We start from the raw sequence: 18,530 nt of genomic DNA on the forward strand, positions 1-18,530 counted from the left end.
ATGATGGCTCTAATCTCCCTGCCTCAAAGCAGCCAGCTTTGTATACCGTTCTGGTCCACAGTCCTTGGCTTGCCCTGTTTAGTACATGGCTCTTATCATTGTGAATTAAAACCCATCATTTCAGGCTACAGCGGCACATTTTTAGCTACTGGCAAGCTCCCAGCATGCTTTTTACAAGACACCACAAAGGGTGTTTGTCAGGATTCTGTCAGTTCATTCCTTCTGCAAACCTAGCAGAACCAACCAGGTTTCCCCCCATAAAAACAAACTGACAGAGAAAAAGTAAATTTGCTTGAAATGCTTTATTTTGTTTTTTCCCCATTTTTTTTTAAAAAAATCATTTTGTAATCATTTAAGGCAATCATTAACAGAACAATCATGATTCAGACAAGTCCTGTGCAGTCATCAGTGAGGGATCAGGAGTTTGTCTATTTGCTTATCTCTGCCTCCCAAGCTCCTGTGACATCCACGTTCTGGGACAGTGCATTTGCAGAAGGTCCTACCTGCATAGAACCCAAATGATTGAGGGCTGAGTCATGCAATCCTGCCTCCAGGATTTTATGTATGTCATACAGTGCAGCCTACATATATCAGGCTTTATGTGCATACAATCTTATCCAAATGAGATGCCCAATGTCAGAGGGAGCTAGGAGCAATGCAAGTGAGCTGGTACAATCCTGGTACCCCCAACCTGCATGCAGGATTATGCTTAAAGCAAATGGATCTCAAGTGAAGACAACCTCTTACACCTTTATTTCAAGCAAAAGCAGACACATTCTCTGTTAAGTCATCAAGACCAAGGCAGAAGCATCTGAGCCCCATTACCTAACAGAAAAAAATTCTCAACACATTGCAATAAATCTGAATGGCCATGATCTGCAATACCTTGTCAATCTAACACCCCAGCCTTAAGCAGTGAACCCACTGAATGCAGCAGGATTTTACTTCCAAATATGTGATTGAAGCTCAAAAGGGCATGTTACTTGCCCTCATGGCATGCCAACAGGTTGAAATGTTAAACCAGTGTCTACTAAATGCTTACTAATCAGAGTGGCAGCCTGTGATTAAATACAGAAGCATATCCCAAATTCTGAACAGCTAAGACTGGAGGTACATACCACTCTTATACCCTAAAGGTTTGTTTTTTGAAGATGTAAGACATTTGCATACCTGGTTGGCTGGAGGCACTACTTACCCATCACAAGTGACCAGGTAAGTTACTATTTAAAATGTCTAGTGTATAGCTTGTATAATTCAACTGTTTTCCCTTTGCTGAACTTTAATAGCGATGGGGGAAGGAGAAAAAACCAACTAGCAAGGGCACAGAGGAGATTTTTGTACAGAAGTATATAACCTAAGGTATTACAATTGGCATAGCAACCTCTCATGCTTGTTCTGAATTCTGAAAACACTAAAAGTGTTAAAGATGAATGGCACAGTGCCCTGTTTAAGAGGCATCCACAGGCATTGAGGAGCATTCACTGTTAGCACTGATCCTGCCCACAAAAGCTCCACATTGCCCATCAGAGAAGATTCCCTCTGGGAAGGTTATTGTGTCATGCTTCAATGAAAGATTTTCAGCAATTAAAATGATTCTGCAGGAAATACTACATAGCCTTGTATAAGCATTTCAGCCCACCTGAAAGAAAAATCCCATTGAGATGCAGTTCTCAAAAGCCCTTCTTTTGGACTTCAGCACACAATGATTTCAGTGTACTGCCGCCGTGCTTTCTGAGGCCCCATTTCACAAGCCAGTACAGTCAACATTTAACATTTCACTTTTTTCACGTGATTTTCAATTGCATCTTCAGTGATGGTTTCGTCTTCATCAATATTGATCTTGACCTTCTTGCCAACCAAGTCGAAGATGTCTTCTGGTGGGTATCCCTTGGGTTCTCCCACTTTTACTGTGAGCATGTCCAGTGTAAGTGCGGTACCTTCAGGGATCCTGACTTTGGCCACGACAGACTTTCCCAACTACAGAAAGATAAGATGAAGGAGGTTAAGACTTGGGGTGGTGAACCTGTGCTATGGGAGCAGGAGGAGCCATGGGCCTGAATATAGTATAGGGTCCAGTGTACTGCCATGCTCCCTCTCTTGTACTATGTTGTTACTGTCTCCCCTGATCAGGAGAGAAGAGACAAAAGCACAAGGGTTGTATTAACTGTACTACAATGGTATTATCTAACACCGTCTTTGCCAACTCAGTGAGAGAGCATCTGTATTGCATGCAGAGGGTCCCAAATTCAATCCCCAGCTAAAGCAGGCAGAGATCCCTGTCTGAAATCCTAGCGAGCCACTGTCAGTCAGCCCAGGCAGTATTGAGCCAACAGTCTGACTTGGTACAAGGCTGTTCACTATGTTCCAAGATGTTTTGAACAACAACTCCCATCAGCCCCAGACAGCAGAGTCATGTTGGCTGAGGCTGATAGGGAGTTGTAGCCCAAAACATCTGGAGGGCACCAGGATGGCAAAGGCTGACCTAATATTTTGGACTCAAGCTGTGGAAAACCTGTATTAGATCATTTAGCTAGGGGCATCAAATGCACAGTTACAGGATCACAGCCGTGAGAATTTTGTTAGGAACATTAAGAGCTCTGCGGGCTTGGTGCAATGGTGCATCTACTCTAGCATCTTGAGAAGCCCACAAGCAGAGCAGGAAGTCAACCACATTCCCCACATTTTGTATTCAGAGATATATAGCGTCTGAACAAAGCAAAGCACCGTTTCCAAGTGGATTAGTCTTAATTTTGAACAAGAGTTCCCATGTACAGAACCATGCTTCAAAGTATTCAACTCTTATTAAACTAGGCAGGCACATTATGGGGAATGTATTCTCATGCTGTCACTGTGTGGAGTGCTTTCTTCAGTTTCCCTACACTGTGATGGCAACATATCCAGCAATCGCACTATTATAGAGCATCTTCCGGGATACTTTCCATGCCAGCATTAGCAACCCCCAGGACCAAGATGCTTGGTGTGGGGACCATCTAATGTGATGGTCCAAGATGACAGATTCAACAGATTAAATATACCATTGCTGCAGCTTGGAATCCCACCATGCTGCAAGTGGGGTTATTTTGTTTGTTTTGTAGCAGCTACACTACAGTGGTAACATGAAAATGCAGTTAACCAGATTACAAACATACTTTGTCTGAAAACTCACTAGCCACTTAGATGGATCCAGCAGCATGGCAGAAGCCTTAACAGTGGCTGATCAGCAAGAAGCCTTTCCCTTCAGAGTTGTATTGCTAGGGTTTTATTTATACCCTGTCTTTCTTCCAATGCACTCAAGGTGGCATAAATGGATTCCCTGGCAATCTCCCATCTAGGCACTAACCAGAACCAAATTTGCTTAGCTTCACCAAGGTAGTTATATATTTGCTTTCAGATCAAGCGCTGGGACTATCTGCCTGCCTAAAGCTTTGGTTGACAAACCAAACATAGGCAAACATGGGCAACCCTGTTAATTGAAGGACTACCTCCAGTGGCAGGCACATGCTAAAAGGCAATCTCTCTTCTCTTACTACAATGGATGCATATGGGTGCTACTACCATCAGTAACGGGGGGAAGCAAAATTTCATTCACAAGTTGCCCTGCAGCATTCAAGAATTAAATTACCTTTTCATTGCAAGCCACTTCACAGGGCAAGAGCTGCTTGACTGGGGACCCCATGGCCTTTTCCACCATCCGGATGCTTCTCACCAGTTCTGCCAATTCTTTTGGCTCCAAGGATGCTTGATGATCACTTCCTTTCCAGCTCTTGTCCAGGGTAATGTGGCGCTCCAGTACTTTTGCACCCATAGCGACTGCTGCAACAGAAATGGCTATCCCAGTCTCATGACCAGAATAGCCAATAGGAATATCTGGGAAGATGGACTGATACTCCTAGGACAGAAAAGTTGATGTAAATGACAAAGATGGTCACCTTAATGGCACACAAGATAAGAACAATTACCTGTCAACACTAGCTGTTACAACATGCCATGAAATTGTTTTGTTATGCTTAAATGTAAGTTCCTCTGGCCACAAAGTCAAGCAGCTCCTAAAGCCACTGGAGGAAAAAAAAATCAGTGGGGTTTATTAAGCTTAACTCTGTGTACTGGACTGAGGCCACTGCTTACAGTTGAAGCAAATTCCCAACTACTCTTTGTCATGAACCTGTAATGGTCATGAGTTATTAAAAATCTAATAGCAATACTTTGGCTCCAGTAAGGGACTCTGGGAGACGGTTACAGTTGGAAAAGACAAGCCTTTGCCAATTTGCAAATCTGAGTTTCACTTCCCAGCTGAAGATGGTTAGAGAAGCCTTAACAAGCTGCACCTGTTTATCTTTGCTGATTAGCAAGTGCCTGGTACCCAAGGTCATCCTTGGCCTGTACAGTTGGAAAACACAGTTGGGAGGGGGGCCTGAAGGCGCGAAAATGTGAGAAACATCAAGAAGAAAGTTACATCAGCCAATTCCTGATTGGTCAATTAATTTTGGACCGTTAGGATCCTTTTCCCTTAAGTATAGGGCTAGAGACCCATAGCCTTTGTTCTCTGTTCTCTGTTCTCTGCCTATGCTGACTGGCACCAGAGTTCCAAACCTTTCTGCCTTATGGTTCCAGGGGTTGCTTATGGGAAGGCAACCTATGTCTGGTTCCATTGCTTTATGTTGAACATCCATCTCTCTTAGGAGAGGTGCCACGCAACCAACTACTTCGTGTGTAAGTAGTTAGGTGAGTTAGTTTGTTATTTTCTTCTTGTGTGTATGAATTCTCTTGTAAGAACCTAAACCCCTGTTGGGTGAATGGTCTTAAAGGATTACTTGCTGCTATATGTTATGTGCACTTATATATCTTAATAAAGCTACTTCTATTTAACCTGGTGTGTTCAATTGAGAGAAGGGGTGGTTCTGGATTCAGTACCTTGACCAATCTCAGTCACTAACTACCAAAGAAGGTTAAGTTAAAGGCTTGGATTTTAAGTGTTAAACCAGAGGTGCCTGGCAAGGAGTGTAACTGTGACTCTTGCCTTTTAGGACCTTGGTTTTATATATCTTCTGGGCTCAGAGATCCCCTGGCTCTGAGTGGACCAGTATACAGGGGTGGTGGCAGCCTACCTTCTACCTTGCAGGGTTGTTGTGAGCGTACACAGCCTTGGCAAGGGTGAAGTAATAGCTTTTTGGTTCCAGTCTCATTTCCCTAAGGGTGGGGGTCTGAGTCTGATGCATGAACCCAGTACCTTGAGGGTCTGGGGGTCATGACATGGCTGGCAGTGGTGAGGATCGAAGCCATTCCTGCTCTTAAGTGAACACGCTGTGTGAGATAAGTGCATTGCAGCAAATTGTAAATTTGAAAGAGACTTCTGACACAACCGTTTGTTACTTTGGGTAGTAAGGTCAGTGCAGAATGTCACAAAAGATAAAAACCAGATCTCAAAAGAACGGAGCCGAGGATGTGCACCTGGCAGACAATGCGTTGCCTAGTCAGCTTGTTCAGCTGGAGGAAGGCGCTGCTGCTCTGTCGTTTATACCTCAGCCTTCTGCGGATGACAAGGAGATCGTGTTTAAGCAAACTGAGGAAAGTGAGGAGGACAGTGAAGATGAGGAGGAAGAAGATTCTGATGGGGAAGAGCTGCCTAGAAGTATGCAGCGTTACCTAGCCAAGCAAATGAAGCTGTTGTCCCTACAGTTCAAGGCTATGAAGGAGGATCGCCGGAGTAGGGAAAGTTTTGCTCGTGAGCTGCAACAACCACGAGGAGGAAGACCAGACCTCCATAAAAAATCTTTTCCGACCTTTCGTGAGACAGATGACATCTTTACCTTTTTTCAAGTTTTTGCTCACTCTTGTAGAGACCAAGGTGTGCTTAAAAAGTACTGGATGAGTGCTTTACGCATTAACGCTGAAGGCGAATTGAGAGAATTGTTGAACTCTGCCAGTGGAGTATGCAGATAATTTTGATTACTTCTATGCTCTGGCCAGATCCCACTTTGCTTTAACAGCAGAGGACTGTTTTCGACGTTTAGAGGCAGATCAAAAAAAGCCTCGAGAAAGCTTCTCAGCTTTTTCTGCGCGGATGGGCAGGAATGTGGAGCGCTGGGCAGACACGGCTGAAGCTGCAACTCGAGGGGAGGTTCTAGATCTGTTTGCTAAAGAACTGTTTTACAGACGTCTCCCTCGCGACCTGATGGCTCTGGTTAGAGACCAGCAGCCCCGTTCGCTGGCTGAAGCAGGCGTGCTAGCAGATCGTATGTTTAAAAACAGAGCTGGAGAAAAGTTTACTCTGTTTCGGAAACCTGAGAACGTTCCTGTGAAACCGCCGGGGCGAGAGATTTCAGGTATGCAGAAACCATGGCAACCGCCGAGGGAAGTGAAGGGAGGGCACGGCTACTCCAAAGTACCTTCCGCCCTGACAGAGGCTGCATTACAAAAGAAGCCCCTTGTAGAAATAACTTGCTTTAAATGTGGAAAAATCGGCCATAAGGCTAATTCCTGTTCTGAAATCTTGCCCAAGCCCAGTCCTGTTGGGAGGAAGAATCCAAGGGTTGCCCCAGTTGTGCGTGTAAGAGACTTAGAGTCACCTGGAGCGGAACCCTCTGAACTTTCTCCTTGGTCGTCAGTAGAGGGGAATGACGAAGCAGAATCGGATTTTGTACTCTCTGCCCCAGACTGCCAAGACTGCCCTGCAACTCCTTGTGGATCTGCAGTCAGAGCCCTGCCGGTGAGTGTTGTACAAACTGTGTCAGGGGACAGAGAGGGAGGAGTAAGGAACAGCTTGTTTCCAGAGAAAGACTCCCCAGGACCCCTTTCATCGGAATGTAAAGAATGGTTCCAAACGCAGTTTTCCGAACCCATATATGTTAACTGTATTAAGGTCATGGGGAGAGTAGATTCGGGCTCTGAAATTACCAGTATTGCGGAGCGGCTGGTCAAGCCGGAGCAATATGTTCCAGAGTTACAAGTGGCTGTCACAGCGTATGGACAGCAGACAGTGCAAGTGCCCGTAGCCGATGTGGTGCTTTCATACCGAGGCTGGACTGGACGCCATAGAGTTATAGTTCATTCGGATGACCATTTATGGGATGTTTTAATAGGAGTTGACCTGTTGTTCCTAAGTCATCAAGAGACTGTATGTGGAGCTGAGATAAACGTTCTTACCAGGTCTCAAACTTTGTTACAACCTATAGAAGACTGTGTGGAGAAATGGCCTCTGGATGGCGAGGAAGAGAGGGCTGCAGAGGGGAGAGCTGTGAGCCTGCCCGAACAACAGGGAAAAAACTCCTTGCAACCCAGTGTGGGGGAGACAGAGGAATGTAAATTACCGGCAGCCAGCTCTCAAGCCTTTAAGGCAGCTTTATTGAAGGATGAGAGTTTGCAAAACTGCAGGGAAGAGGCTGGGAGAAGCCCTCCTGCCTTATCAGAGACTGTGAAAGTGAGATTTTATTGGGACAAAGGCTTGCTTTATCGAGAACATGTTCCTGGGGGGAATTTCACGGACTGGCAGCCAGTCAGGCAACTAGTCGTGCCAAAACCTTTTCGCCTGGATGTATTGCGGCTGGCCCATGATGTTGTGACTGCAGGGCACCTAGGTGTGAAACGGACTTTGTTTTCTGTTACCCAACATTTTTATTGGCCCTCAGTGGCTAAGACTGTTAAAGAATATGTAAAATCCTGTGATATTTGTCAACAACTTGGGTATGCGCGTGATCACCCCAAGGCACCCTTACAAGTGTCCCAGATTGTGGCAGAACCCTTTGCTCAAGTGGCTGTGGACGTGATTGGCCCTTTCAATCCGACTAAGACTGGGAGAAGATTTATTTTGACCGTAATTGACTTTGCCACGAGATTTGCTGAAGCTATTCCTTTGAGTTCCATCACTGCCCCAGTCATTGCTAAAACTTTGTTAGAGTTATTTTCGCGTTGGGGGTTCCCCAAGACTATTTTGTCAGACCGAGGGCCGAGTTTTGTGGCCAAGTTAACTAAAAAACTTTGGGAACTTGCTAGTATGGAACACCACATTACGACTGCTGGGCACCATTCCTCGAATGGGTTATGTGAGAGAATGAACGCCACCATTAATCGAATGTTAAGGGCGTATGTGTTAGAACATCCTAAAGATTGGGATGTAGCTTTACCTTTCCTGATGTTCGCCTATAGGGCTACTCCCTCTGCCAGCTTGGGCTATAGCCCCAACCAGCTAGTTTTTGGAAGGGATCTGGTGGGGCCTTTGTCATTACTCAAGAATGAGTGGGAAGGAAGGTTGGAAGCTATGCCTGTGTCGGTAGTAACTTACCTCCACAATTTACAGAATATTCTAAGAGATGTTTTGGCTGTCGCTCATGAGAATTTGGGGGAGGCTCAACAACAGCAGAAGGCCCATTATGATGCTCAAGCTAAAGAAAGACAATTTGTTGAGGGGTCAGAAGTTTTGGTACTAAAGGCCCAAGTGGACAATAAGTTATCGGTGGCCTGGGAAGGCCCTTTGATTGTCAAGGCCCAGTTGAGTGACACCAATTATTTGCTAACTGACCCTAAATCCCATAAGAAACCTAAAGTATACCATGTGAATATGATGAAGCAATATTTTTCTAGGAAATACCTGGTTTTGACTTGCACTCCTGCTTTTGAGGTTGCTGAAGACGCTTTATCTCGTTTACCTGTTCCAGTTGACTGATATTTGACTTCTGCCTATTCCACTGACTGATTTCCCGGCTCTGATGACCTCTGGACTGTTTTTAGACCTTGTTTTATTCTTTTACGCTTTTAACATGTTTTATGGACTTTTATAAGATTTTATGGCTTATGACCTTTTTTGAACTTGGACCAGCTCTTGGATTACCCCATTTTTTATTCTATTTCTTTATTTTTTAATAAAGTCTTCTTTTCTTGGGTGTTTTAGGGGTCCCTTAATTTTCTTGCTGTTATTTTGTAACTTTGTTGGATTTTTTGAATATATTTAGAAGGCATAAGTCAAGAAGTAGCTCACCTGCTTAAAATGTATTAATCCTTTCTTTTTTTTTTATTGCTGTATATAGTGCAATGTCGATATATTGATGGAATTTTTGATTGTTCCCTTATCCCTGGTTGCTGTGGCGATGACGCAGAACTATCCAGAGTTCTGACATCATCTTCCCGAAAAGGGGCGTGTCATGAACCTGTAATGGTCATGAGTTATTAAAAATCTAATAGCAATACTTTGGCTCCAGTAAGGGACTCTGGGAGACGGTTACAGTTGGAAAAGACAAGCCTTTGCCAATTTGCAAATCTGAGTTTCACTTCCCAGCTGAAGATGGTTAGAGAAGCCTTAACAAGCTGCACCTGTTTATCTTTGCTGATTAGCAAGTGCCTGGTACCCAAGGTCATCCTTGGCCTGTACAGTTGGAAAACACAGTTGGGAGGGGGGTCTGAAGGCACGAAAATGTGAGAAACATCGAGAAGAAAGTTACATCAGCCAATTCCTGATTGGTCAATTAATTTTGGACCGTTAGGATCCTTTTCCCTTAAGTATAGGGCTAGAGACCCATAGCCTTTGTTCTCTGTTCTCTGCCTATGCTGACTGGCACCAGAGTTCCAAACCTTTCTGCCTTATGGTTCCAGGGGTTGCTTATGGGAAGGCAACCTATGTCTGGTTCCATTGCTTTATGTTGAACATCCATCTCTCTTAGGAGAGGTGCCACGCAACCAACTACCTCGTGTGTAAGTAGTTAGGTGAGTTAGTTTGTTATTTTCTTCTTGTGTGTATGAATTCTCTTGTAAGAACCTAAACCCCTGTTGGGTGAATGGTCTTAAAGGATTACTTGCTGCTATATGTTATGTGCACTTATATATCTTAATAAAGTTACTTCTATTTAACCTGGTGTGTTCAATTGAGAGAAGGGGTGGTTCTGGATTCAGTACCTTGACCAATCTCAGTCACTAACTACCAAAGAAGGTTAAGTTAAAGGCTTGGATTTTAAGTGTTAAACCAGAGGTGCCTGGCAAGGAGTGTAACTGTGACTCTTGCCTTTTAGGACCTTGGTTTTATATATCTTCTGGGCTCAGAGATCCCCTGGCTCTGAGTGGACCAGTATACAGGGGTGGTGGCAGCCTACCTTCTACCTTGCAGGGTTGTTGTGAGCGTACACAGCCTTGGCAAGGGTGAAGTAATAGCTTTTTGGTTCCAGTCTCATTTCCCTAAGGGTGGGGGTCTGAGTCTGATGCATGAACCCAGTACCTTGAGGGTCTGGGGGTCATGACACTCTTGATCTGTTGTCTTGCAAGACACCTCAGGATAATTGCCATGCCTTCTGAATGCTGACCAGCCTATCTCCCCCCCCCCAAATGACCTTTATGATACGAAGGTTGACATCTTCAGGCTGCAGAGGGTAAGCACTGGTGCACTGGAGAAAACAGAAGTTCGGGTTAATAGGTTTCACCAGCTTGTAAACTTGCTGCATTGTATTCATTGACTGCATCCCGCTTGAAATCACCATTGGGCGACCTGGAAGAGAATGCCACCATTTTGTAATTTCACCAAGATTTGCCATTCTGTCTCAGCTGCATTATACCAACTGGTCAATCACATGCTAATTAGTTTTTATCTGCCTATGACCTAGATGGATATACACCAACTCATTCATTCGCAGTCTAACCTATACTAATTCTTCAGCTGATACAAAGTGTCTTTGTATCATCCAATCCACAGTGTTGATCTGACTTCCTACACACTTCACAGTCTAGGTCATGCATACTCGAGGAAATACTTCTGTACATTCTCCCCTCCCAGTCCTCCGAGATCCCTTTCGTATAGTACAAGGAAGATAGGATGGTACACAGCAAGGCCTCTCAATTCTGGCCCTAAAACAGAACCTCAGGCCCAGAGGTAGCCCTCCAGGCCTTTTTACTTGACCCGGTGGGGAAATGCTGTATATAAATAGCTGTTTGGTTTGTGTTTAGAACAAAAAATACATATTCTGTGATCTCTATGAATGTCACAAAGCCTTGTATTGATGCTTAGCAGTGGCTGATAGGTGATGTGCTCTGAGAGAACAATCACTGAGATTGTATTACATGGAGCCTGGATCAGGCACATTCACTGTGATTTGGTGGAGGTTCCAGTCAGTTGGGGAGATAACTGATATGGTGGTGAGGAGATAAGAGAGTTGGTTCATGAGGGCAGCATGAGGAATAAGACCAGATAATAGCCGAGGGGAAAAATAAGACCCAATGTATTGTAACACTTGTCTGGTTGAGAGAGAAGTGACTGAGTTGGCCTACCTTGTGAAAAGGTCTTACCAGAGGAAAGTGACAGAAGTGGGATTTAAGATTAGCTAAACTGTCCAAGCAGCCAGGAGGACAACCAGAGGAGCTTTGGGGTACAGAGGCAGATTGTATCCAGTAGCTGGATTGGGTTGTGGGAGTATTTGGCTGGGGTAGAGGTTTAGGATAATTGGCCTGAGGTAAAAGCCGTAAGAGGCTGGTGTCAGCGGCAGTATCTCTAGAGTCTTTAGAACCCATCAGCAAGCACCTTTAAGACCCCAATATAAGTATCAGTATTCTCTTCTGTAAATAGTATCCCTTTAATAAACCAACATTCTTAGTTTAAGGTTTATCCTGTCTCTAGGGTTGGTGTCCATCTCACGCCAAAAGCCTTCTATACATGCTACAAGGAAAGTGTTGAAAGTATTCTGAGTGAATTGGTGGCAGCAGAAAATTAGTGAAGCCTGTGTTCTTAGAAAGCAAGGCTCATGAGGAACCCCAGGATCCCTGACCAGGCTCTCAAGACTGCCCAAGTTATGCCCCTCTGCAGGCCACACTTCTCATTGGCCCTACTTCATACCTTCTTTGAGGATTTTTTGCTTAGCTGAAATGTGTCCTTGAACTGCTCTCAAGCCTACAATTTGGCAGACTTAATTCAGTCTAGAGGGGCTCCTGTGCCTGTACATTTCATCCACTTTGGCCAAAGGGGAAAAAGTTAAAGCTGTTTTTAGATTCCTCATATAGTGAATGGGGGAACCCAGAGCTTTGTTTTATACAGAGCAGCTTGGAACCCAGAGCACACTTCAAAGTGGTGAAAGCAACTCAGAAACAGATTATAATTTTTAAAAATACATATACATGGCAAATCTTGGAGGCTGTGCACACTCCTAAAGTATAGGCCACGTCTCCGAGCAAGCTCCCCCAAGGGTACGTAATTTGGCTTGAATACAGGAAACGAGGAGCTCTCAGTTTCATACATTGTCTCGTTAGGCTCGATATCATGTGAATCAACCTTCTGTAACCAGCTAGGGTATTTATCTGTATTTATGAGAATAGAAACAGTTGCTATCTTCAGACAGCAAGTTATTAGTAATTACCTTTTTTTGCTGTCTTTTCCAGGTATGGAAAATTGTTAGTGTCTCCTGATCCTACTTTAAAAAATGGAACATCCAGTTCATGCAAAAACTCAACAGCCATCTGTGAAGAGAGACACTTTTTTTAACATTAACGTTCCACCCATCAAATAAAGCCCCCCCTCCCAATTGGATGAAAGTTCCCTCCTTTCCCAGAAACCCAAGGTAGAGTAACAGGTGACTCTGGCTGTACCAAATGAATGCAAACAGAAACAGGGTTCATAGTAAACCCACAAGCGTACAGAGGAGAGTGACTCACAATAGCTGGGGTGGGGAACCTCAAGCCTGGGGGCCAAATGTAGCTTGCCCACCCTTGCTATCTGGCCTTTGGCAGTCAGTCAAGTAAAGGTGCTAAATCAGAATGCCATCAACAGAACATTTTCCAATCCAAAATTTCCAGAAAACCAGAAGTATATCCGCTAATAGGCAAAAACCCTTGTGGCTTAAAAATGTACCTATAGCCAACACATATCTCTATCAAACTTTAACAAGCCTGGAAACTGGCCAGCTATAGTGAATGCACCAGGGGAGCAGGAGACCTGACCTCCTCTTTGAGATTGAATTTCCCTGTTTTTTAGTTCGGGAGGTAAGAAATGGGATCCTGTGCAAGGTTGCTGATAATGGATTGATAATCTGCATGCTTATTGAGTTCAGTGGGACTTACGTGTAATCATGCTTAGGATAGGTGAAACTGACCATAGGGGATGGGATCAGGCAGGAGAAGGAGGTAGGTTTGATCATTTGTATGTTTATTGAGTTCAGTGGGATTTACTCCCGTGCAATCATGCTTAGGATAGGTAAAACTGACCCTGGGGAGGGAAGTCTGGAGTGGGCAGGGGAGGAGGAGGAAGGAAGAGGGGAGGGGAGGAAGGAAGAGGGGAAGGGGATCATTTGCATGCTTATTGAATTCAATAGGATTTACTGCAGTGCAATCATGGCTAGGATAGGTAAAACTGACCATGGGGGAGGAGAAGGGGAGAGTAGAGAAAAGGAAGAAGGGGGAAAGGGGAGCAGAAGGAGTGGGAAGGAAGGGATTGGGAGGGGTGAAGGAAGGGGGGGAAGGGGCAAAAGGGAGGGGCAAAATGGGAGGGAGGAGGAGGGGAGGCCAGATTTGATCATTTGCATGCTTATTGAGTTCAGTGGGATTTACTCCCATGCAATCATTCTTGAAATGAAATGGACTGCCTTCAAGTCGATCCCAACTTATGGCGACCCTATTAATAGGGTTTTCATGGTAAGTGGTATTCAGAGTGGTTTACCATTCCCTTCCTCTGAGGCTGAGAGGCAGTGACTGGCCCAAGGTCACCCAGTGAACTTTATGGCTGTGTGGAGATTTGAACCCTGGTCTCCCAGGTCATAGTCCTAGGATAAGTAAAACTGAGGAGGAAGAAGGGGGAGGGGAAGGAGGAGAAAGGGGATGGGGGAGGGGAAGGGAGGGGTGAAGGAAGGGGGAGGGAAGGGGCAACAGGGAGGAGGAGGGGAGGGCAGGTTGAACATTTGTATGCTTTTTTGAGTTCAGTGGGATTTACTCCTGTGCAGTCATGCTTAGGATAGGTGAAACTGACCTGGGAGAGGGGCAGGGGGAGAAGGAGGGCAGGAAGGGGAGGGGAGGAGATTGGGTGTGTGGGCACTGGGCAGAAGGGAAGCCCCTTTCCAAAAGGAAAACATTGTGAACGCTATCATTCTTTTTCAGCGTTTCCCTCACCTTTTTATTCTACAGTAGGCACATATAGCCTCCCACCCAAATTTAAACCAAAGCTGTCCCTGGACACATCCACACTAGACCTTTATTTCACTTTGGACAGTCATGGCTTCTCTCAAAGAATCCTGGGAAGTGTAGTTAGTGAAGGGTCCTGAGAGTTGCTAGGAGATGTCTTGTTCCACTCACAGAGCTTCAATCAGAGTGGCTGACTGTTAAACCAGTCTGGCCACTGAAGGTCTGTCAGGGGGACAGGAGTCTCCTCTCAGCACCCTTCACAAACTACACTTCCCAGGATTCTCTTGGGGAAGCCATGACTATCTCGTGAAATCAAAGTCTGGTGTGGGTGTGGCTGCTTGATTAGGCAAGCCCAGCAGCTGTGAGTCTGGCTTTTAGAACACTGACATTTGGTTCTTACTGAGCATGCCCAATGTTATAGAGTTCAAGCCAAAATTTCTTAAATTAAACTCTCAATTCTCTCTGACTATTTTGTGTATTACCATGAAAATTTAGAGTGTTATTAAGCAAGTGTTTCTGAGTTCAGGACTATAAGTTTTGTAAGGTTTTGTTTTGAAATGAGCTTATGGAAAGCATCAAAATAGCATGGGAGTATTTTCAATTTAACATTGAGGAATGTGAAAAATCCACGCTGGCTAGAGTATACAGCCACTCTCGTGGCTGTAGAATACACAGTTCAGCAGGTTTGACTTCTGTATTCACAGTGTTATAGTCATGGGACAAGATGGAGAAATGGGCAACCCTGATGAAGGGACCATAGTCAAACACTGGAGAACACAGGTGAGTTTTAAATCTATGCTGAGAAGGCTGCAATCAGGTGAAAGACCCTGTTCCAGAAGTACTTACTGGTGCCAAATCATGTTCCAAGGGAAGTTTTGAAACCCTGGTTCTCACTCTGCGCTGAGTAGCAGAGTGTATACTCCATGCCCAAAATAAATATTTTGGTGAGATTCACACCATTGGACTGAAGTGTCTCTTTCCATCCTCACCCACTCCATATAAAGGATGAGGAGAGGAAGCAGAGGAGAGTTGGAATTGTGGAGGTTGGCCAATCAGAGCTGGAGGCACCGGGACTATGGAGAGATGGAGCAAGGCAGCCTCTCTTTTTTGCCTTCCTGTTATCCTAAAGGAATTGTCACCCAAACAGGAGCTCATCTCTTCTTACGATTGGATGGCTGGACTTTAGCCTCACTCCTGATCACTATCAGCAAATTAGAACTTGAAGTAAAGCAAGAGATGACAGCACCCGCAAAGAGGCATAGTCTCGCTTCTTTCGTGTGTGTTTCTAGAAGTCCAGGGGTTTGTGTGTCAGCAGAAGTCGGACCCTCTGAGGTATAAGGGGTATAGCCTGCTCTGCAGGCTGTGGGTAATTTCAGAAGTGACTTCTTTTTAAAACAGAACCTACATCTCACTTACCTCATCCATGCCTGATGCCGTGAAGAAAATGCCAATCTCCTTTGCATAGCGCTGCAGCTCTCGGTACTGATCATGGCTGAACTCCAGGTGGCGCTTGTGCTCTCCATAAGTTTTTCCCCAAGAGTGTTTGGAAGTGTACGGCCTCTCCAATGCTCTCTTATTGAATTTATACTCCAGCTCACTTTTCTGGAATTTGGTACAATCTGCTCCGCATTCCTACAAAGATCAAAGCCATTGAAATAATTCAACAAGGCCTTTGAACGTGCCCACATAGTCCTCCGCATGCCCACAACTTGAACTTACCTCTCCTATGCAAAACAGTGAGTCCTGTGGCACCTTAAAGACCAATAAACTCACTTTGATAGATATAGGCTGTACTAAACAGTCTTGTCTTGTTTTCGACTTTATTGCTTAGCCATAGGCCGTCGCATGTCACACAACATATACAAACATCTTACGTAATATTAAAATTATACAAAAGATAGCTGAAATACAAGACGATTAAAATGTTTAAAAGTCCTAGTTACCAGTAGCGACAGGACCTAGGTCACTTAACTGGGACTGCCTCATCATGCATTTGCCCCCTCTGTAACCCCGGGACGATTTGACTCCTGCTCTGCTGAGAACTTCGCCCAAAACTTTTGTGCCACTAGGGCAAAAAGGGCAACCCTGTATGTGACCGATGAATCATTGTCAGAAAGAAGGCAGAAAATAATGTGGGGGACCTGAACCAGACGCTGCCGTGGCAACAAACTGCTCAGAAATTTGGCCCGGGGGTGAGAATACAAAGGGCACTCCAAAAGATATTGAGGCAAGTCTTCAACCACAGGGGCTCCGCAAATACACAGCCGTTGGCCCCAAGGGACCTGCTTGTAGCGACCTGATAATACCACAGTCACCAAAACAAAAGGCAGTTCAGCATACAGACTCTTCTTTGCATTGGTGGTACTGGCTCACAATTCTAAATGCATTCTATGGAACTTACAACTCCATTCGGAAGTTGACAGAGCATCTGCTTTGCATGCAGAAGGTAGGGCTTGGCATGGCCCTTGTCCAAAACACTCTGGATGCCAATAAATTTAGAAGATACTGAGCTAGAAGGGCCAATAGTTTGACTTGGTATAAGGCAGTTTCCTGTATTCCTATCCTTAACAACATTTAGCCCAGAAATAGCACTGCAAATAGACTATTGCCAAATGCTCATAGGAAAGCAGTCATCATCCCATTCTATGTAAGTTTTTCTCAGAAGCAAACCTCACATATTTCAATGGGACTTAATCCAAAGTATACATGCAGCCTCAGGTTCATAGAATGGGACTTACCCTGATACCAGACTTATTTATTAGTTCCCTAACACAAAAATAGTCTCTAAGCAATCTACAAACATAATAAAAATACAGAGTTAGCACAGCTGTTTAACATACTGCAGCCTCCCCTAATTTTGGCCATGCTGTCTTGGGCTGATGGGAGTTATAGTCCAAATCATCTGGAGGGCATCAGCTTCAAGAAGGCACCCATCGTGTCTTCCACTCCCACCCATGACCCCATTTGCACCATACACATTAAGCCACTTTCAACAGTCATGCCCTTCCTCCAAAAAACCTAGGACGTGTAGTTTTTTAAGGCTGCTGAGAGTTGTTAGGAGACCCCTCAGAACCTGAAAAGGATTGACTGTTAAACCACACTACAGTTCCTAGAATGGAAGAAGCCATTTCTGCCCAAAGTGGTCTGCTGCTGCTGCTGCTATTAAACGTATTGTGCAGATGGGACCCGTGTCGTTTGTTCTTTACAGCCGGTGACGTCTGTGTTCGATTCACTGTTTAGCTATTAAACTCAATATTTCTGAGCCGAATCTATCTCCTAGGATTGTTGTTCACAAAGTTAATAGGGGCTGACACAACCCTGGGTTCTTCGGAAGGAAATGTGGTAACACAATCTCAGCTAAGATCCAAGTACTCCTTAACTGGTTTGTGCAACACAGCCTCTTATCGTCATATCTATATAGTACTTTGTTTTTTAAATACAGGAAGTTTACAAGCCTTAAGGGGCAAATCAACAGCCGCTCCCACCGCCCTTTCTAGCCCCAAACTCGAGACATCATTGTGGCAACCACCACGGTTCTACCGGCTAGGAATGATAAATGACTACCTTTGTTTATGACCCCCATTTCACTTCTATCTATAGAACGGAAACACCATAAATCGAAAGCGACATCCAGCCGCGTCCCCTCTTTCATCATTCCTCTTCCCACTCGTCCTGGCTCCCTTCCGACACCCACCCCGTCGGCCACACCCGTCTCCCCACCTTAGCCACTCGGATCATCTGCTTGGCGATCTCGAGATCTCCCTGATGATTCTGGCCAATCTCCGCGATAATAAAGCATGGGTGGTCCCCGCCGATAGGCCTGCCCGGGCACAGTTCGAACTGCAACGGCATCGCGGCGGCAGTCTGGGAGAAAAAGAAAACGGCGATGAAGACGGCAGTCGCGCGATCCACCCACGAACCCAATTGGCACAACTGTAGCCCTCATTCTCCCACTGCACATGCGCACGGTACAAGCCAATCCGCCAATGACAACGGAGGAGACGGTCGGTCGGGGCACCCTACCCAATCACAGAGAATCAACCCGAAGAAGCCTAGCCAATCAATGGCTGACCTGCCAAGAAGCTCCCGGCATAAGCCGGGCGGTGGTAAACTCGGTGTAGCCTTAGCCGGTAGGCACAACCAAGAGGAACCCCGAAAGCGGCCTTTAACAGGGTAGTGCACTCACTTATATGTGATTCATGACGGTTGCAGGGGCGTAACTACCTGGGTGCGGGGAGTGCGGACCGCACCAGGGTGACACCATGAGAGGGGGTGTCACCCAGAGCCGCCCCCCCCGCCCCTAGGCACCAGGAAGCGGGGCAGGTGGACAGCGGAGACCTGCCCTGTTCTGTTTGTGGGGCGCGCGCACAGCGCTCTAGCACGTGAGGGAGGTGTGAGCCTGAGCGCTGTGAGGGAAGGGCTCTGGGCTTCGTTGCAGTGACTGTTATCAGGCTGAG

At 45.4% G+C, this 18,530-nt stretch overlaps 1 protein-coding gene across 2 annotated transcripts; it reads right to left on the reverse strand.

Annotated features, from left to right (window-relative positions):
* Positions 1 to 287: 287 nt before the first annotated feature.
* Positions 288 to 18,421, reverse strand: NANS (N-acetylneuraminate synthase). 2 transcript variants are annotated; one of them, XM_061634777.1, is made up of 7 exons: positions 18,260 to 18,421; positions 17,794 to 17,937; positions 15,490 to 15,705; positions 12,321 to 12,420; positions 10,311 to 10,465; positions 3,623 to 3,889; positions 288 to 1,977 (listed from the first exon to the last, which is right to left on the reverse strand). In XM_061634777.1, the coding sequence occupies exons 2-7, from the start codon at positions 17,923 to 17,925 to the stop codon at positions 1,768 to 1,770; spliced, it is 1,080 nt and encodes a 359-aa protein (XP_061490761.1). In that variant the 5' UTR covers positions 17,926 to 17,937; positions 18,260 to 18,421; the 3' UTR covers positions 288 to 1,767. The 2 variants fall into 2 exon arrangements, with proteins under 2 accessions (XP_061490761.1, XP_061490753.1); XM_061634769.1 differs by lacking the exon at positions 18,260 to 18,421 and having other exon boundaries at positions 17,794 to 18,024.
* Positions 18,422 to 18,530: the final 109 nt, after the last annotated feature.

Source organism: Rhineura floridana, chromosome 1, assembly GCF_030035675.1.
Source record: "Rhineura floridana isolate rRhiFlo1 chromosome 1, rRhiFlo1.hap2, whole genome shotgun sequence".
Taxonomy (NCBI): Eukaryota; Metazoa; Chordata; class Lepidosauria; order Squamata; family Rhineuridae; genus Rhineura; species Rhineura floridana.